This window comes from Schistocerca gregaria, chromosome 1 (assembly GCF_023897955.1).
Source record: "Schistocerca gregaria isolate iqSchGreg1 chromosome 1, iqSchGreg1.2, whole genome shotgun sequence".
In the NCBI taxonomy this organism is placed as follows: Eukaryota; Metazoa; Arthropoda; class Insecta; order Orthoptera; family Acrididae; genus Schistocerca; species Schistocerca gregaria.
In genome coordinates, this window is record NC_064920.1 from 653,957,740 (window position 1) to 653,979,603 (window position 21,864).

Consider the following 21,864-nt stretch of genomic DNA (forward strand, 5'->3'; position numbering starts at 1 on the left):
TTATTCTGTTTTATGATTCTGTATTAGGAATAAGAGTAGAAAATACTTCAGTGATTTGTTAAAGAAGTTAGTTGATGCTCCATGGATCATATTCATGATAAACAGGCTGTGGAATGCGTAGAAAGAATGAACTTCACATTTTTCCATTTCCCAGGCCATATAATGATAGAAATAGAGCAGTATGCTAAATGACTCATTTACAGATATATAAACAAACACAGTATTGAGTCCGTAGTGCTCTTTCATAGTTTTATTTATTAGGGTCTAATTTGTGTTTGTGTTTCTTTGCAGATACTTTTGAGGGCTTTGACACAAGGGTCTTAGAGGTGAGTTTTAGTAGGATTTCCTACTTGTAAGTTTTGGTTTTGTTCTCTTCATCTTTTAATTGTAAAAATTTGAAACATCACTTGTTGTATTAGGGTTGTGTCATAAGATGCAAGTCTATGTGCTTCTGCTATGGATTTGTAAATTTGACTGTAAGATTACTCCTTTTCAGAACATAAAGTTTTCTTTGTGGAAAATGCAGTACCTTCAAGCACCTATTCTTTTACTTATTTAATAAGAATATGTTGAGGGGAGAATATCAACATGTTAATGTTTGTTTACAACATAGCACACACCACAATATGTCTTGTAAATTAATAATACTACACTCCAAAAATGGAGAGGGACATCAAAACACAAGGTGAAACATAAAAAATATCATAAGTCACAATTGGTGGTGGTGGTGAAAATATCACAAAATTGACTGATGGACATCAAAGTTTTTGATGTAATCATCTGCAGCTGGTATCATCATCAGAAAATCATATAGATGTCCCCCTTATGCACTCAAGTTTTAGTGTTGTGTGATGTGAGTCATTATTTGTCTTTCAGCAGCTGTGTCATCCTGTGGCGAAGATATTGTTTTCTAGTTGTCATGTGAATCACGAAATTTTTGTGGCTGGCCCTGATCAGATTTAAGGTTGAACACACCTTACGTGGTAGTTCAGAGCCAGCTGAGGTAGCTGTAATGTACTGTGATCTTCTAGTTGGGGTTCTTGGGTCCATATCTGCGGCTACTCATTTATGGGGTTGAAATCAACAATTTCCGGATTTCCTACTGAGCTTAGAGGAAGCATTCTTGAGTATAGCATATTCCTTTATATGTATTGATATTTATACATATTAGCAGTTGTAAGCTGAGGTATTCTTTCAGTGACACCTGGAGAACAGTCATTGATAGAAGAACCCAGCTATAAATTTATGCCCACTGTTGATGGTAAGTCTTATTCAAACCATCTTGCACACTGATTTATTTTCTGTCTTGGTGGATATGACACTCTGGCCCACAGTAATGAATTGAGTACATCCATTTTCTGTAGCTGTTCCCTCAATATGCAGTGGATCTTCATAGTGTTGGATGTGGATTATGGCTTGGAGTTCGTAGCCAGTGATGATATTGTTTGGGCAAGATTGATTGTTAAGATTATACTTGGACCCTTCTATCGACAGTCGAGAACTCGAACTCTCGTCCACATGCTCCCAAAAACGTTTGGAAAACCTCAGTTTAATAGTATGGAAATTCCCCACTCATACTGTCAGCTTCAGTGAAGGTTAATTATTCAACAGTCAGTTCAAATAATTAAATTTTTGCAATTGGTAGGCATCACAAGACAGTCTGTGAAACAATACTAAATGCTTTCTGTGGAAACTAGATAGTTCGAAGCTGAACATCTGTCAGGTGCATTTCTTTTTTTTGGATCTTACATTAATACTTTGGTGTCTCACCCAGCTTAAATTATCTGATTGGATGGAGAGTTGCTTAATCAAAAATCATTTTTGTGCTGCCCATATGAATGTCAGCTACCCGAATAACAGCTTCTTATGTGCACTTGTGACACTTTTTGGGGAAGTTTGCGGTTATCAGTACTGTGATGCAAAACAAGAAAGTCACTGCCTAGCCTCTTGCAGAACCTTTGAAGTCTCTAGTTGAAGCATTTGACTCAACTGATGACGAGTGGCCCTCAGTTGGTTCTGGAGACAATGCTGCAGATGTGAGCTTCATTTAAATTCCTTGAGAAAGCAAGTTTTCTCAACTTTCTTTGCCAGATGCTTGAATGATCTAACCATGACCTTGAAGCCCAGACAACAGCCAATGTTTGTTCCAGTGTGTGTCACAATCTGCAGCCGACTGTCTCCTGTTCTGGCAGTGGCTGCTAGAACAGTCTCTTCAACATTTTAATGAGCCACATGCAGAGTGCAGATGATGATCCTTCTTATCTATGGTTGCCTGTCCTCTAAGTGATACCATTTCTCATCATATGTTCGAAATGATGATGATCAACGGACCCTTTTCCACTTGTGGCCGTCTGATACTAGGCACAACAGACTTAACTAACAGTTAAGTGTGTCACATTGCCTCAGTTTCAATGTCAGTTGGATACACCACCTAAACTGGTGTGTAAGCTGGGTCAGTGTGGTACCTTCAATTGTCCCTGGTCCCTGACTCCTATTTACGGCATTCAGAATGGAGCTGCATTGTGACTGGTGCAATGTATTTTTAAACAGTAAACAACTAGAACATTCTTGAAATCATTCTTGCTGATTTTTTTTTTTTTTTTAAAGTTGCAGAATCTGTTATGCAATAAGGATTGCAAGTTACATTTAGAACTGAATCTAGAATGTCCAAGAAGGTGCTTTGTTTTATGATGAGAGTGGAATATGGGATAAAATTTCCTGATTTCCTGAAGCTAATCTGAAATTTGTGTCTGAAACTTTTCTTTTGTAAAGGTTACATTCAATAACACTCACATACAAACACATAAAAATAATGGAATTTATGACAAACACAGACAACAATCTCAGTATTATGTCACAGTATGGAATTTCTTATGATTTATGTTTACGTCACTATTGTGAGATTTTGAATCCTTCCTATGAACAAACTATTGAATGAGTTGAAAGAGGTGAATGTATTACACTAACTACTCAAGTACTTACTGCAATTATGGAAAAAATGATATTCCAAATAAGATATTGTTGCCAAAGTTAATAAAATACCATACACAGTTATAGTTTACAGCCGTTAATTTACAGTGAACAAAAGTATAGCTGTAATCATGTTTGTACAGAGTGTAATTAAGAACAACAATTGTCTAAGTAAGGACACTACTGAAAAATACAATTGAATTCCACAAGTGTTGATGTAGTGTGAATTTTACATGGCACTCAAAATTTTTTGGGAACACCCATTTTGTCATGAGTTACACCAATTTTGATACAGTCAGTGAATGGCAGTGGGAGAACAATAAGAAAATATCAGAATATCAAAGTGAATTTATCTGACAGAAATGGTCCTATTTGTACAGAAAGGGGAATAAAAAATTGGTTGTCTTGTTTAATAAAATGCGTCAGTTGCACAAATTGTGTGACTTTGTGACAATGTCTATGGGTCCATGCCAAAGATGAACACTGTAGCATCAATTTATCCCACTAAAAACATCAAAAACTGTGGAACACAACAAAGCACATCTTCCACTGGGAGCGGCTAACATTGCTGACAGGACTAACGTGGCAGAACACCAAAACATGTCAATTGTAGGATCCCCATTAAGTGCCGCATAGTTTTACTGCAATATTATTTCTCGTTTCTCATGGAATGTATTTTTTATTTTTTTAAAGACAGGTTTTACTATGCTGTTTGAGATTCATTCAGTATGTGTAGTAATATTTTTAATTTTCTTGTTTGCTACAGAGACTGCAACTGAATTTCCTCCCTGCTCTTTAAACCCATGACCTGATTATAATTTCTGGTTAACCTTATGTTCCATTGAGGTTATTTAATTTGTCCTCCAGCTCTTCTAACAATCTTAAGATCATAATATTCTGCACTTTATTGTCCCCAAATAGAAATGGTAGAAGTAGTTGGCTTTCCAAGGTGCATGTTATTGATTTAGTGGAACTTGATGTTACAAGCTATGGGCATAATAGTAACAGGGTACCACCCATGGCCTGCACCTACTGCCACAGCCCCCCCCCCCCCTCCCCCCAGTCCATTACTGCTGACACTCTTCATTCAGACTGGAATTCTAATGTCTCAGAAACTTGCACTTGGCTGTAAGGCTGCCCCTAACCATGGTAGGATCCAAAGAGTTTGACAAGACCTGGGAACAGTGCCAGACTGCAGCATAACTTCCCTCTGGAAAGGCAATGTGTTTACATGAGCCCCCACCTACCAGCAGAGCCTTTAAGTCTCCAGGCATCAGCAGTCACTCTGTCTCTATATGATTTATAACAAATTCAAATCAAATCTGCTGGTTACTGACACACTCACGCCATATTGCCTAAGAGTGTGTTGGCGAGCAATCCTCCATATTGGCTCCTCGTAGTAAGCTTACATTTATCAGGAGCCATTTTTTGCATTTTATAAAATGACAATTCAGAACCATGTTTCAATAATAGCTAATGCAAATTTTGAATCGCCATCATCAAGGAAATGCTCTATAAGCTCTTTTTATTTCAGATGAAAACTGTAATAAACATGAAAGGCAATTTTGGACGTTATCGAAGAATGAGTGTGATGGTTGTGACTGGTAATGGCAATGGACTGGCGGGTTTTGCTCTTGCTAAAGCTGTGGAGCCAAGGGCTGCTTTACGCAAGGCCAAGAATAGAGCTGGTCAGCAGGTTATGCATGTTGATCTGTTTGAAGGAAGAACAGGTTGGTTACCCTTTGAGTAATTCCTTAAAATTATTTTGAGTATTTTTGCAGATGTATTCTGTTTTCAGTATGTTTTTGTTTCTCTGTAAATTTCCTGTTTCGTTAGCTAGTGATATGTACAGAGTGTAAATACTAGCTGTTGGCAACATATAACAGGGATGTAGCTGAAGACAAGGAGGTGGAGGAGGAGGAGATTAGTGTTTAATGTACCATCAACAGTGAGGTCATTAGAGATGGAGCAGAAGTTTGGATTAGGGAAGGATGGGGAAGGAATTCGGTTGTGCCATTTCAAAGGAAACACCACTGGCATTTGGCTGAAGTGATGTAGGGAACTCACAGAAAACGTATATAAAGACAAGCTGATGCATGCTTGAACTGTCATTCTCCCAAATGTGAATACAGTGTGCTAACCAGTACACGACTTCATGTGGTAAGTGAAGTCAGCACCAACAAATTTTTATAGGTCACTTGTTGTCTATCAAGCAATGAAACAGCCTTAAATTGGCCTACAAAAGGCACATAAGCTACAGTGATTTTGGTTAAATCTTACTCGGGTATTAAAAACCCCTTGTTCCTGCATTTTTAAAATGTAAGATTTAAGTTCTTGCAAATTTTACAACAAAATATAGTGAATTTTAACATCAAACAGTTAAATAGTTTTATTTGTCTTGTCTTCTTACTGCAAAACTATTGTGGTTGTAAGGGTTAAGTTTAGATTGAATTGTAAACATAATTCGTTTTTTCCAGAATGAGATTTTCACTCTGCAGTGGAGTGTGCGCTGATGTGAAACTTCCTGGCAGACTAAAACTGTGTGCCGCACAGAGACTCGAACTCGGGAACATTGCATTTTGCGAGCAAGTGGTCTACCAAGTTCTTCAACCCATCTTTTCTTCTCCAGCTAGTACCTGTGTACTCATACTCTCTTAGATCTTGTAAGTCCATCTCAGCTGGTTTTCTTCCCTGCAGTCTGTTGCATCTGACGTCTTCCTCCACCACTTACCTGGTGATATTGCATTCTTGACACATGATGTGACCACTTCAGTCTCCTATCTTTAATCACAGCTGCAATGTCCAGTGATTTGTACAGCTCCTGCAGTCTGTGGTTTTACCTTTTTCTCTTGTCTCCATGCTGCACTAGTTCAAAAATCTCTTTCAGAACAGCATTCTCAAATGTCAGCATTTTTCTACCTCCTCCTCCCCCCCCTCTCTCTTTCTCTCTCTTCCCCTCCCCCTCCAGAGTCCAGGCCACTGCTCTGTATAGAATCACAGGTTGTATTACAGTCCTCTAGATTGAAGAAATCTTCAGAAGCCATGACTTAAGCAGCTATCGGAGTTGTAACTTTGACCTGTTTCTTGCTGGAATTCTTGCCATTGTTTGCTGGTCAATCTCATTCCTTTCACTGAGTACTGCCCCAAGATATTTGAATTCTTTTACCCTGTCAAGGAGTTTACCACCCCAATTAAAAAGGTTTGTCAATATTCTCTCTGCTCACTATGAGGCATTTGGTCGTATCCATATTCTTCATCAAGCCAGCTTTCATCACATCTTCCAGTAACAATCTTGTCCTCTGAACTACATCTTGCTGATGCTGTGCTATTAAAACTGCTTCATCTGTGCAGTCCAGGGTGTTGATCCTTCTACAAGCTGAATTCCTGTCACTAGGCTTTTCGTTTATCAGAGTTGTATCTAGAACCAGATTAAACAGAAGGAAGAGGCCGTCTCCCTGTCACACTACATTCCCCACCTTGAACTTCTCTGACATCTTTCGATTCTTATTTATGCAGTTGATTCATTCCATCTGCGAACAGAAGAGCCACCCACTTGTCAACATTTACTGTAAGATGCCATTTCTCCATTCAAGGCTCAACAGTTGTTAGTTCAGTCTGTAGTTGTTAGGTTATGCTTCATGGCTTCCAACCCAGTGTCAGGATACCTGTCATAACCATGGTTGGCTACAATTGTTATTTGTTGCTGGAATGTTGCTTATGTCGGCTTCGCGTATGTCCATGGAGGACATATTGAACAGCATTCCTTGCCTGAAGCTGCAGTGTTTTCACTGCCGAGATGTGGCTATATCTCGTGCTCTTGAGCACATCCGTTCATGGACTGGGGAGTCGTTTCTTCTGTGTACTGGCTGCTTGAGGAGCCTACTGGCTATCAATTAGTCCTACCCTCGTCATCCTTTGGTAGCGACCATCCAGGAGTCCGTCTCTGCCCTGGAACGGTCCAGTTGTTCAGTGGTGTTTGTCTGGACCCCATGTCACGTCAGAATCCCAGGCAACGAACTTCCCAACAGGCTTGCCAAACAGGCCACGTGGAAACCACTTATGAGATCGGCTTCTCTGCAACTGACCTGCATTCACTACTTTGCCACAAGGTGTTGCGGCTTTGGGAGACGGAATTGCATTACCTCAGTACGGACGACAAACTGTGTGCCATTAAGGAGACTACGAATATGTGGAAGACCTCTACATGAGCATCTTGCAGGGACTCTGTGGTTCTCTGTAAGCACACGGCTACCTCCTGCGCCGTGATCACCCTCCTCAGTGTTGGTGCGGCACTGAGCTGACAGTGGCCCATATCTAGGTGAGCTGTCATTCTTTGGCTTCCACCGAGCGAGGTGGCGCAGTGTTTAGCACACTGGACTCGCATTTGGGAGGATGACGGTTCAATCCTATCTCCGGCCATCCTGATTTAGGTTTTCCGTGATTTCCCTAAGTCGTTTCAGGCAAATGCCGGGATGGTTCCTTTGAAAGGGCATGGCCGATTTCCTTCCGAATCCTTCCCTAACCCGAGCTTGCGCTCCGTCTCTAATGACCTCGTTGTCGACGGGACATTAAACACTAACCACCACCACCACATTCTTTGGCTTCCCTGTAACGGACTCTTCAGTTACTGGACTTGTTGCCAATAATTTTAGCTAACAATGCCTCATTGGCTAATTTAGTTTTATGTTTTATACATGATGGTGGATTTTGTCATTGTATATAAGTTTTCGCGCATCTCCCTTGTCTCTTTGTGTTCTGAACTGTAATGCTTTTAGGCTGGATGTTTTAATGTGTCGCGGAGTGGCTGGCTTTTCCTTTTTATTCTTCTGGTCAGCCAGCGACAGTCATCTGCTCTCTTGTTTTTATCCCTTCTACCTGCTTCTTGCATCTCTCTGTGGTTTTCTTTTCCTGTTTTGTCCACAGTAGTGTTGGTTGTCCTCCTGTTGTTCTTCTAGTTATTCCATTCCCCTGTTATTTTACTATACGTCTCCTTTCTTTTCTTCTTTCTCTTGTGTAATTATTTTACCAGGAACAAGGGGTCGATGACCTCACAGTATGGTCCCTTCCCTCCATCCTTTAAACCAACCAACCACATGGGGGGGGGGGGGCAACCGTGCCACTGTGAGAGCGCTTTGCGCGCATAGCTGAGCGTGAACAAGCTAATGTATGTAGTGCAGGTGGAACACACACGTCCAAAGTTGTTTCACACGTATGCGGCGTTCGTGAACACAGCAGTGGTACACTGTTATCAGGAGGCCAGTCATAAGTGGCACAACATGCGTGTGTGGGATGTAAGTGTAAAACATGCTTGCCTGAAGTTTGTGTATCCTGTGCTGTGCAATGGTTGGCCATGTAAGGATAAAACACAGCTTTGAACCATTGTAACACATTCTACTTTCATGGCCACAAATAGTACACAGACCTAAAGGATTATGAAATAAACATACATGTTAAGTTATATGCACACAGAAGTGTGTACTTCAGAGGAGAGATACTACGCACGAATAGGACATAGACATCATCCTGGATGTTTTTACAACGATTTTGAGCTAGCATCTCAATATTTGGTGTGAAATTGCTGGTCATTAGGTGCACTGCACCAGTCAGATAAACATCAGTAAAACTACTCCTAAGCTTCGATTGTGTCTGTTTCATTATGAAGAAAATGCATTTTCACGAGTATGTTGCTCCAAAAAAGCTATACACACAAGCAGCTATGAGGATTGACTGAAAAGTAATGCCTCCACTTTCGTAACTCTTCAACAGTTGGCAGCATTGGTATGCATCAGGTACTGGCTTGATCTGTAGTATCTCCTCTACAGCTCCTTTTGGTGTCAAGTCTTAGCATTGAATGGTTTTGTTGTTATAATGTGAAGTATGAAACCCTCCACAATCAGTCAGTCAGTCAATGCAATTTAAGCAACGTGCAGTCCTTGAATTCTTGACAGCAGAAGATGTCACCTCAAAGGAGATTCATCAGAGAAAGAAAGCAGTTTATGCTTATTGTGTTGAAGTGAGTACTGTGCATCATTGGGTGAGTAAGTTTAAAGATATTGAGGTGGGAACATCTGACCCGCATGACAAACAGTGTGTTGGACGTCCTGTGACAGCAACCACAAAGTTTCACAAGCAGAATGTTGACAGATTGATTCAGGATGATTGTCATATCACTCAGAGAGTAACTGCAAGCATTATCGGCATTTCATAAAAATGTGTGGGTCACATGCTTGGCTATCGGAAGATCTGTGCACAATGTGTACTCCCGATGCTGACTCCTTAAATGAAAGTGCACAGACTTGAAATTTGCCAGCAACTCCTCCCGCATTACGAGAATGAAGGTGACGCCTTTCTCCATTCAATTGTGACAGGAGACAAACGTGGGTACACCATTACGACCCAGAGACAAAACGTCAGTCTATGGAATATCGACACAAGGACTCGCTCCAGAAAAAGAAATTCAAGGTGCAAATCATGGCCACAGTGTTCTGGGATGCAGATGGTGTTATCCATGTTGATTTCCTTGATCGTGGAACATTAATAAATTCAGAGCACTATATCACAACATTGCGAACTCTGAACCGGCAGCTAACGAGGGTCCGAAAGGAAAAGGGAAATGTTTTCCTGCTGCACAACAGTGCCAAACCACATACTTTCCATGCCGCTACAGCAGAACATCAGGGGCTTAATTTCACCACCGTAAAGCATCCTCCATGCAGTCTATATTTAGCACCGTCTGCATTCTGTCTGTTTCTGATAATGAAAGATTATCTGAGGGGACATCATTATGATTCTGATGAAGATGTTGAGAGAACTGTGAAACTGTGGTTGCGGAAACAGTGTGTCGACTTATTCCATGATGGCTGCAGAAAACATGTTCATCGTTGGTGGAAATGAATCCAATTGGCTGGTGATTATGTGAAAAAGTGAACATTGGTAGTTAAAGATCACATTCTAAGGATTATTTCTGCATTTGATTTATTAAAATATTCCCATAGAAACCCTGTTAACGAAGGTGAAGGCATTACTTTACATTCAACCCTTGTATTTTTAATAACAATGGAAACTGTCCATGTGGGAAATATTTTTAGAAGCTTTCCAAGGTTTCTGAAGTGTGAAACTTCTCCTTCAACACACGATTGCATCGAAAGTCAATGAGTTCAACTGAATTTCAGAAGGCACATTTTCAACGTTAAATGCAAAAGGAGTCACAAAAAGGTTGACATCGCATTCCAGTTGATTTAAATCCTCAAATCTACTATCAAATATGTCTTCAAGGGATTGTAGCACCATTACAAACCGATCAAAATGTTCTTTGAGACTCTCCTGTTCCAAATTGTTTTCACTAACAACTAGTGCAATGGTCAGGAAGTGTACACTTGGCATTTTTGACAGTTGCTTTGCCCACAAAAGCAGTTTTCTCTTGAATGCCAATACAGTGTCAAACACTTCACTAATTACCTTATTTCTACCTTGCAAAGCTACATAAAAGCTATTCAGATGCTTGGTTACATCAGTTAAAAACGAAAGGTCTAAAATCCACTATGGTTCGTCCAATTCTTTCATCGGTTTTCCTTTTGGATCCGTGAATAATGATATATCTTTATGTAAATTTAAAAAAAACTACTCAACCAGCGTACTTCACAAAAATATGGAACATCGCCATATTCACACCCGAGATTTGCCAGGAACGATTTTTCTGTGTCCGAAACCGTGCGATCTGAGAATTTTAACTGTTTTTGTAACCATGTACATGACACAAACTACTGTGGCACATTTTGCTAGCAAATTAATACGGTGAAGCATGCAATGTATTGCTGGCAGTGCCTGCTGGACACCAACGGCTTTCAACTCTTTTCGTATCAAAGCAATGACACTAGAACAATCATTGCAGAATCCCCATCTGTTGCAATTGATGAAAGTTTTGCCCAACATAGCTCGTCTTTCTCTATTATATCTTCTACACACGAAAATATATCATTGGCCGTTGTTGTATAATGCACTGGCACTAAATCAAGGAGTTCCTCAATCACATTAAACTGAGCATCAACTCTTTGCAAAAAGACTGCAAGTTGAATATCATCACATATATCAGTGCTTTCATCCAGTGCTAATCAAAGGCAAACCAAATCTTGGATCCTGATTCTCAATTGAGCTTCCACATTGTGTGCCATTTCTTCAATGCGCCTGAAAACCGTTCCCCGTGCAACAGGATTGGTTTCAAATGCAGAAAGACTTGCTGGGCACAAAATTGTTGCAGCAGCAACAACAAAACAGTCTTTCACAAATTCTCCATTGCTGAAGGGCGTGCTGTTTTAGCTATTTTAAGAGCTGCATGATAGCTTACTGTCATTTCTGCATTGTTGTGGATGATGAGGTTTTCATCCTGTAAATACATACAGGAGAAGGTAAAAGTGACGGAAAGTGCGCGTAACATATTATTAATAACAGTAATAATGTGAATCAATGTCATAATTATCTACACATATACATACATCTTTCTCCTTTTTCTGCTTCTGTTCATTAAGTTTGGCTTTTCTTTCTTTATCATTCAAAACGTCTACCGTATTTACTCGAATCGAAGCCGCACTTTTTTCCGGTTTTTGTAATCCAAAAAATCGCCTGCGGCTTAGAATCGAGTGCAAAGAAAGCGGAAGTTCTGAAAAATGTTGGTGGGTGCTGCCACAACTAACTTCTGCCATCATATGTATCTAGCGCTATGCAGGCATGCTTTGTAGGCACAAAGATAAATACTGGCACCAAAACCTCTGCGTCAGTAAATAAATTTAAAAAAATGTAAAAGACGAGCTTTGTTCCCCGCCCCGAGTTTCGACCACTTCATTTTCAAATATTATCCAATGAAGTAAATACAAATTCCGTATTGTTCATCTTCGAATGTAGCAGCATTTCAATATACTACGAAAATCCGACTGGCCAGACTGTTTCATGTTTGGGATGTTTGTCAATATGGCCAACTCTACATTCTGAATTTTTTCCTACCTGTGAGAAGAGATGGTTGCTAATAGGAACTTTTATGAATTGTGAATCACATGCAGTGTTCTATTCACCATAAGAATAATATGAATATAAACATTTTGCTATGTATTGTTTCGTGTTTGCTGCTATTTCATTTAAATCCTGTCTGCCTAATAAACTACAAAACTAGAGTGAGACAACAGCAAACGCGGAAGAATACACATATCATGTCATGCTTATATTTGTATTATTCTTATGCCTAATACGGATACAGTCAGAAATGAAGCACGGCAATTGACTAGATTTTTAAATCTAAGATGACTCTAATTTCTCTGCAGAATGTAAGGTACTAAAGAGGCGCCTGTAAAGATTTTCAAACGGAGAAATTTTTTCCGATAAACTCGCTTTCAGAACATCTTCTATCATACACAGTCTATTATTTGGTTCTTGTTGATCATTATCAAAGAAAGCAGCAGTGTAACTATCAAAAAATAGCAGTCTCTTGCCATTGTTTCGCTAATGAGACGCTTCCTCTCTTCTTTTTTTTAATTGTGAGCGGCGGTAACACGCACAAAAGCAAGCCATGCTGCGAGCGTCGACAGGCCATTAACACGCACTATCAGAATGAATGCGACAAATAATGCATGACACAGTACAGTAATGCATTTTCAGCTTAATGTGATGTAAACACCTATAACAAAGAAAACGGTGCTTATCAGATCAAAGAAAAATAAGCAATCAATTCAAACCAGACGAAGAACGTGAAAAAGGACGGGTACCCGTATAAATACGGACGGAGCGCCTGACGCATAGCAATGGCTACCTGGTAAAGCTTAACTGCTAAGCTTACGACTCGAACCAAGCTGCTGTAGCTGTATCGTCATTCATTCGACCTAAATTGTGTCTCATATTACAATGGACCAACTTTGTTTCAATTTGGAGATGCGGCCTAAAACTTTTCTCTCCCCTTGAATTTCGAGTCTCAAATTTCAGGTACGGCTTAGATTCAGGAAATTTTTTTTCCCCCTTGATTTAGACTCTCATTTTTCAGGTGCGGCTTAGATTCGAGTGCGTCTTAAATTCAAGTAAATACGGTATATCCTTCTCATGAAGCAGTTGGTAGTGTCACTTCACAGTGTACTTCTTCTGTGAAGACAATGTTACATTTAAAATCAGACACTGAGGTCTGCTTTGCATTCCAACAAAAAAATACTCTTCTTCCCACTGTGGATTAACTAGTATGGGTTCAAAGGACTGTAGTTTCAATGATTTTAACTCCTCCTCAGCCATTTTCCACCCAATTGTGCTGTTTCATCACAAACACTGAACGCGATGTCTACACAGACAATATAAACGACGAGAAGTAAACAGACCGAGTGCCTCCGCACGGTGCAGTGACGTGAATGGATAGGCGAGTAGATGGTGGGGGTATTGCGGGCTGGCAGAGTGGGGGAGAGCTGCGGGCGGGCGTTGCAGGCATCTGTGAGCACCCGCGATTGCGAAACGATATTTTCCCATCCCTGCAGTAGAGACGCCATGATGCTATCTTTGGATCCTCCATTCTTCAAATGTGTTGACTGCTCTAACAGTCAGTTTTAAAAGTTATAATTGTGAGAAATGATTGTATGAGACATAGAAGCATGTCAGAGAAACTAACATTGCTCAGCTTGTGGATGAGGTCATTGTGCCCGGGTTTTGTGTGAGAGAATTGTCCGGTGCTGGCAGCATAGCAATCCTGGAAATACACTCTACACTGTAGTTGTATTAAGCTAGATAAGGGCAATCTGTTTCTGCTTATTTTAACTGTTGTTCCCTAGCTACCTACATTTGGAACCTTTGTGGATACTTCAAACAAAAATACTGCAAGTTTGGTGAGTTATTGAAAAGTGCTATCACCTGACTTAACAATATAACATGAAATCAGTTCTCTTGAATGCACCCCAGATTAAGTCAGACTAGAATATTATAACAGGACACGTGTTAATGGTTGGAACCTGCATATAATTGTCAAAAAATAAGAAAGGACTTTTTCAAAAGTGTCACCTAGCTTTTTTCATAAAGTCTGATACAGTAAACCTCGAACACCTACAGCTATGACTACCTCCTCCCCCCCCCCCCCCCCCCCCCCCCCCCCCCCCCCTCTCGCTTGTCAAACACCCTGTTTAGGACAGGGCATCATGTGGTCTTCTTTATCTTCTTGAAAGATAACCTCATGGAGGTCTCAAAGATAGGGTACAGCCACTAGTCCTGACACATCAGAATTGCAACAGTTGCTGTGCAGATTGTTGATAAAGAAAACCATAGATGATTGTACTCAATGGCACTCAATGTCTTTACACCAACTGCTGGACCCTTATGACATTGACGAATGCAATTCAGCAACAGTTATTTTCCACAGAGCCTCCATATATGGATACATCCACTGTGATGTTGTACACAGAACTGGGACTAATAAGAAAGTGTAAAGTACCACTCCAGTGCCTAGTGTTGTTGTCAGGCACACCATTGTTACCATATGTCTCTCTGCTGTCATGTCAAGGGAAGTTGCAACAATGGTGACTGTGCAAATAATCTGTGGTGCTCCAGACTTTATTGCACCGTCTCTGTTGAGACTTGTCTTGCTTTAAAAAAGCCAATAATGTGGTTGCACGAGTCTGCACAGCTGAGTGAACAGTATGCCTGTCCTCTAACGCCCTAGTCATGTGGGGCCTTCGAGGTACTTCATGGCATTGAATATTGTTCTCCTGAAGCGATCTATTGCATGTTCACAGGACACTCATGGAATCCTGACACACACAGGCTGCAATATTGCAGAACAGTAAACTGCAGTTTTGTTAGTTCGTGATCCTGCCACTGTCAAATTCTGAGAGATACTGGTAGACATTTCTCCTTACTACGTTAGGCTAACTTTATCTCCCCACAAACAAACAACTTATAAATGCATTTTCTGAATCGGAAACCTGCTGCCTAGTCATTCTTTGTATACAGAATGTGAATTGCATGACTGCCATCTGGTTTGCACAGTTGCACTAAAATGCTAATCATTTGGCAAGGGTGTATACGGCCCGGGACATCTGGGAAAAACCCGAGAATTTTTTCATGTGGGAGAAAACTGGGAATTTTTTAGAATTACGGGAATTTTTCATTGTTTTTGTTTTCAGTTAAATTTTTGTAATTTTGACTGGTAAGAACCAATGCTCTAACAACGGATATTACTGGATCCCACTACTGCAGAATAGTACTGCAGCAATAAAACATGAATGAGAGAAAAAACAAAAATAAAACTTACATTGAAAAGGAACTGTGCCATATACAGCAACAAAGCACAGTGCTCATACAAGTGTCTGCCAACAGCAAAATGTGTCAGTCTTTAGGAAGATTATGCAATGCTTCATAACAACAAATTGTGTCTGATGAGTGTGACGACACAACTGTTTACGTTAGATTTATTTTAGCAGTTACGTGCAGGATCATGCGTATGTGTAGTTGAGTAGTACCTTCTCCAGCTTCTTGCTACAGATATGTGGCTGTTGGCTGTGTAAGCAGTCGCAGCAAGCAGCGAAATGCTACCAGGAAAAATTTTACTGGAGTGCCCATATTCTTGAGGGGGGGGGGGGGGGGGGGGGGGAAACCTGGTTTCAGAAAGCACCTAGCATCCAGTGCACAGTAGTCTATCGATTATTCATGTGACTTTGAAACGCATCCCTGTCAGTTTGTGAACATTTTTGAACACATTCTAAGTTGATTTCTGAATGAATCGTAAGCTGATTTGTGAATGCATGCATAGTTTACATGATGTCTCTGTCAGGGGAATCCTCGTAGCATGTAGAAACAAACTTTCCTACAAACAAAAGGAGCTATACGAGCTGAGCAGAGTTAAGGTCGAATGGATGAATGCCAACCTCTGTCTGATTGTATGGTTGATTAGGTTTGTGAATGATGAGTGTTGTTATAATTACTAGCGAAATCCATAGATTCGGACTACTGGAGTGGAAATAAACGAATAACAGGTAAGAAAGATTATGTATTACTTTCTCGGTATATCCAAAGAAAGATTATGTATTACTTTCTCGGTGTATCCAAGAAAATGAAATTTTAACAGAAAATTTTTGACCAGTAAGGGCCAGTTGTACAGTCCCCAGCTAGCAGCCACTTTAAGTTCTATTCTGGAAGAAGCGCAGAAAACGCGTTGTACGAACTTGTAACAACGCCTAACCGGAGAATAATCGCAGGATAACTATACCGGTGATTCTGGCAGAGTTAGTGAAGTTAATCTGTGAAATAGTTACAGAATTGGCCGGCCGGAGTGGCCGAGCAGTTGTAGGCGCTACAGTCTGGAACCGCGCGACAGCTATGGTCGCAGGTTCAAATCCTGTCTCGGGCATAGGTGTGTGTGGTGCCCTTAGGTTAGTTAGGTTTAAGTAGTTGTAAGTTTTAGGGGACTGATGACCTCAGCAGTTAAGTCCCATAGTGCTCAGAGCCATTTGAACCATTTTTGAGTTACAGAATTAGTGATAACAAGACTGTTTGTTAGGATGAGGAAGGAGAAGAAATGGGAACATAACACAAATTATGGAACAATATGACGATTCCAAGTTTGTATAAAAATTTCATACTACTACTACTTTTTGATCTCATGCTTGAGAAAGTGGAGCATATGAATGAAGTGTGAAACTATTTCCTAATGCAAAGCTTTTTGCTTGTAGTAGGCCTAATAGGCATTTGATATTGGTACTTAGTGAATTATATTCTGTCGTTAGAAAAAGACCGTTTGTGCCAAAACAGTCTCGTTTATTTGATGTGTGTTACAATTGTTGTATTAGAAAGGCCTGTTTTGCTTTATCTAGCAGACAGTGACAAAATAGATGTAATCATATCTGGAAACCACACCAGTCTTGGATCCTATTTGTATTAGCAGCTTTCTCAATATTAGACAACGACATTTCAATTTTTCATGTAGCAAAACGTTTGATGAACTTTGATTTAATAGATTATTTTGCAGAAAGGAAAGCATGCTATATAAATCTGTAGCAAGATTATAGAGAAAGAAATTCTAGGAGCTAAGGATTGAAGAAATGTGTATTGTCTTGCTTGTCTCATGTCTTTACTGGGTTTATGTATGCTTTAATTAATTTTATGTCACACAAAGCAGCAAGTTGTTAGCTGACAGGGAATAAAGAATGCAAATTTTCTGAAGAGTTCTCTCTCTCTCTCTCTCTCGAAAGGGGGGGGGGGGTGGATGACCAGGATGTCAAACCGGCTGACTGTAAGCAGGAGAGGCACCACAGGACATTTTAATTTCCACTGTCCAGAATATGGTTTGATGGCATCCATTAAAAAATATACACGTTTCTATTCCACAGAGTGAAATACAGTACGTGCATTAGAAGAATGTTGTGTGAGGAAGCGAGGCACTGCACTTCGGCATATTTATGACCAAATAACGTCTTACATTTCCGTGAACACATCTGTTTCATGCATCAGACTCTTCAGAAAGATGTGCACTACAAAATGAACATATTTTTGAAAATTTGATTTTTAAAATTTTTGAAGTCCTATCTCAAATGCTCGAGGGAGTTGCGGGCTATTTCCCCGATTCGGAAAAATCGTAGATCCGCGGCTGATGTTCAGAGCAGTCTGTGTTATAGTAAGGAAGTGGCTAGTCACCAAGTGACCCGTGTTTACACTTTGTGATATTGCTGTTTCCTCTTCGTTTACTACTCTCACATCAAATGAAAACAAAACAGATTTCTGTGGCCGGGTGCTGTCAAGTGAATTAAAATACATTCACATAATTGCAGAAGGCTAAAATGTGTTATTAGTTGCAGAACAAAGAAGTTATTTTTGTCGGTTTGCTAAAGAAATTTTCTTTTATTAATCTTTTCCGCTGAGGCAGACAATATATTTGAAAAAAGTGCTTTAATTCCACACACTGTTCGCCGCATTTCAAGTGCATGTTTTCAACTTCTAGCACTTATGGTATTATGCCAAAATAAAGAACCAAGCATGAGATAACACAGTACTGGTACTCCAAGAAAATTTACGTCCCAAAAACAACATTGAAAAGCTTAATATCAGGTCGTGGCCTACTTCACTCGGAATCTGGGCATACAAATGTGCACATCTTAATATGGGTTACGAAATTCTGATGCTCTTGGAGTATCTTCTGATGTCTTGTTTCTTTTATGACATATGTAAGATCCTTTAATGTTTTACACATAGTAACATAGTGGCTCCCTACGACATCGTAGCTACGCAAGTGCGTGATGACTGTCATCTGGTGTTCTCTAGCAACTTCAGACATGAACCTATTTCTAACAGGTCATGGGAAAATATTCCGAATGTTCATTTGAAAAGTGTTCTTCCACTACTTTATGTGCGGTCTCAAGTGTGGACCGCACCTTACCATCAGTCTTTACGATCTTAAGCTAATAGGAAATTATTTATCTTCTTAGCTGAGTTAGTCTCTATTTCACTTAAACGATCTGTAATATTAGAAGCGTTACCATCAAAGTAAATTTCCTTTTACGCAAGTTGAACTATGTGCGAGAATGTACGATGAATTTCTTAAATCACAGAGCGCTTGACTCTCATTTAAAAATCAACTCTTTGATGACGAGCCGATTAGTGAATTTCGATCCCAGAAGTTTAGACATTTATGTCGTTATTAAAAATTTTACTGGCACATTTATGTGATATATCTTAAATTTTAATACGCGCATAAAAAGCCAACATTGTATGTGAAAACTTAGCTTCTCTTGCAGCGTATTAATCTTATAGACCAAAATTATTTGTGAAAGCTTTGTGTATGTAATGACAGTATTTATATTAATTTAAACCATAACCTTTTTCTGTTTGTGTGTTTGCGCTACTTAACAGTGATGTTGCTATTGGCTGGCTCCATCACGTGTCCTAAGCTCTTAATACCCACCCTCATTGGCTGGCGAGATCACATGACACGAGCTATAATTGGCTTGCAAAAACATATCACAATCTTGATTTCAATGCTTCGGAAAGTAACATGCAGTGTTTGGTGGAATTCGAATTTATACTTTTGTAATACGAAAATATGCAGCGTACATGTTGCTGAACATCGAAGATTTTTCCAAAACGTGGTTTTTCTCTGTGTTTCATTTTGTAAAGCACTGGGAAATTCTACGCCCGCGTATAAAACCATAATCATTCAAAGGACTGATAAGTTACACAGTTCCGAGATCTGAGAGAAAATATACTGTCAGTTAACAGGGAAAAAAGTATGTTTTACCCAGAAGAAAGTGTATTTTTAACCGGGAAATCCGGGAGAAATCCAGGATTTTTTTTTCCTTGTCTGTGTATACACCCTGTCCTCCTCGATCCTTTTGTAGCACACATGCTACATCCAAAATTTCTTTTCTAGCTCAGGGAATATCTCAACTTACTGTGCATAAGTGCATAATTGCAGCACATACTGCACACCATGAGCTTGTCTTCATTTCTGCATGTTCGCAGTAGGTGGCAGTGTCTGGTTAAAGGGAGCTGTTTACCAGAATGATGGCATGTCTTTGAGAAATAAAGGAAATTTCTATTTGTTTTTCATAATTTTGGACAAGAATGTGTTTAGCACATGCTGTAATATGCTAGTACACCCTACACTATTAAAAAAGTGATTATTTCATGACAACAGTACAACAATATATTTCCTTTCACTGGTGCATTGGGAGTACAATTTGCAAAAACTTGTATTTTCATATTCAGTTATCATTGTTAGCTTAGTGTCTGGGTGTTTAATGCTGAATTTTCTGAGTGTTGGACATATTTCAGTTACAAGAGGCAATAAAAATTTTCTGTTCAAAGACTGCACTATATATCCGCATTGGAGTCGCACTGGGTTGAATATACACTGCAGCAGTGCTCCCCTCCCCCCCCCCCCCCCCCCCCCCTTTATATTTTCTAACTTGGGAAGTATTTACTTTGAACATGTTCTAAAATTTTGGTGAATTTCTCCAGTTTTTTAAATTTAGTGTGTTACCCTTATTTTGTCCCAGCTGCAAGTGCATTTATAAATAACTATGTTGCAGAAGGTGGCACCTTTGTTTGCGAGGAACAAATTTTACACACTGATTTCCCTGTGTGAAGGTTTTTATTGCCTTCTCAGAAAGGATGTGTCCAAGGCTGAAAGTATCAAATCTTAAATGTGGGGTCACTGTCTTCACCAATAATAGATACCATTCCATGTGTCTTGTGTTCATTACTGATTTGAGTAGTTTCTGTAATATTTTGACTATGCTACTTTTTTAGCATGGTAGCAATACTCTACTTTTATCTGCACCCTAATGGAACAGCAAACAGAAAAGGTGACTCAATTTTATTTCACAGTCCTAGCAATCATTTTTCCTCCCAGGATAGTTCAGTGTATCCAGTATACTGCCTTAGTGATTAAATTGATGAGCGGCTCATACTGTCAGAGGATGCATGACATCTGGATGCCCAGCAAAACGTGTGGTTCAGCACAGTTGTCATATCATCCTACACCGTTCATTTTCCATTATACTCTCCTGCCCTCAGCTGAAATGCTCAAAGATTTGTTCTTCAATGATTGCCTCCAGTCTTGGATACACCTATAAAACAGAAATAGACTACTAAACGATGCAAGTACAATGGGTGTGGACTTACCTCTAATACAGAAACTTATTAAGGAATCTGTTTTTTTTTTTAAGCAGGCAACGTTACTCAAACAATTTACTCATGAATGGGATTTATGACTTATAAAGTACTTACTACACATGTGTGAATGCATGATAAGTACAGTACGGTCACATGCATTTTGCAGATTATATGAGAAGGAAAGGATAACATCAGCAAGATGGTTTGAATTGTTTTAATTAACTTGTAGCTGTAAAAAGTAGTGTAATTCAAAAGGAGAGAAAGGAAGTTGGAAACAGCTCATTGATTAGATATGTAATGGGTGTATATCACAAATGTGATTAACTTAATCAAATAAAATATCAAGTTGTGCGATTTTTAGGGCCCTGTCATTTTGACATGCCACCATGAAACACAAAGTAGTTACCTGCTGCTCTTACAGCTTACTGTTATTCCATATCCCAGTGCTTCAAGTACATAGTAATTTTTTAAAAAAAAACCATTGTGCATAATTGTCATCTGTTACAGTAGAGTTTTTCATTTCAGGCATGATGTGTGTAACTTTCCATATTATTAAACAATGGAAAATCCAGGATAGAATGTAACAATATTATGAGAAGGAAAATTGCTACTCACCAAACAGCGGAGATGCTGAGTGGCAGATAGGCACAACAGAAAGATTGTCACAAATTAGCTTTCGGCCAGCATTGCTTTCATCAAGACTGTAGTCGTGTGTGTTTTTCTTCTATTTTTGAGGAATGTCATGCTGGGCGAAAGCTAATCTGTGACAGTCTTTTTATTGTAACTGTCTATGGCCCAGCATTTCCATATTATTATTAAAAATAGCTAGATGTGTATATTTTGTGCCAAAGTATTTTGTGTTTAGTCTGAGTTCCCAAAAAAAAGGTAAATAAGACTACACCTTTGTATGCCTTAGAATTAAATGGAATTATTTTATTTATGGTTTGTTTTATCTTATCTACAGTGTTCCATGATTTCTTTAGTCAGTTTGGGAAAACAAAACTCTTTGTTAGCAAGAGACCTGAAGGGTATGGTCTTGTATGTCATCGAGGCATACGTACAATATGTCAAGTTCTGGGCATTAGAGACCTTTATGCTAAAGTTGAAGGCTCTACAAATCTTAGCCATATTGTAAAGGCATTTTTCATAGGACTGATGCAGCAGGTAAGACAATATTTACTTATCAGTTCTTATCTAATATATGTATAAAATTTTGTCAGTGCTTGGGCAGTGTCAGATTTGAGTTGAAACTTGAGCTTTTACCGCATCATTAATATA

At 39.4% G+C, this 21,864-nt stretch overlaps 1 protein-coding gene across 1 annotated transcript in view; it reads left to right on the plus strand.

The window, feature by feature from the left end:
• Positions 1–21,864, plus strand: part of LOC126361314 (28S ribosomal protein S5, mitochondrial) — a 72,745-nt gene that overhangs the window by 23,540 nt on the left and 27,341 nt on the right. Inside the window, exons 5-7 of the mRNA XM_050007781.1 lie at positions 292–326; positions 4,505–4,700; positions 21,551–21,750. Of these exons, the coding sequence (XP_049863738.1) occupies positions 292–326; positions 4,505–4,700; positions 21,551–21,750 (431 nt within the window). The remainder of the gene's footprint in view (positions 1–291; positions 327–4,504; positions 4,701–21,550; positions 21,751–21,864) is intronic.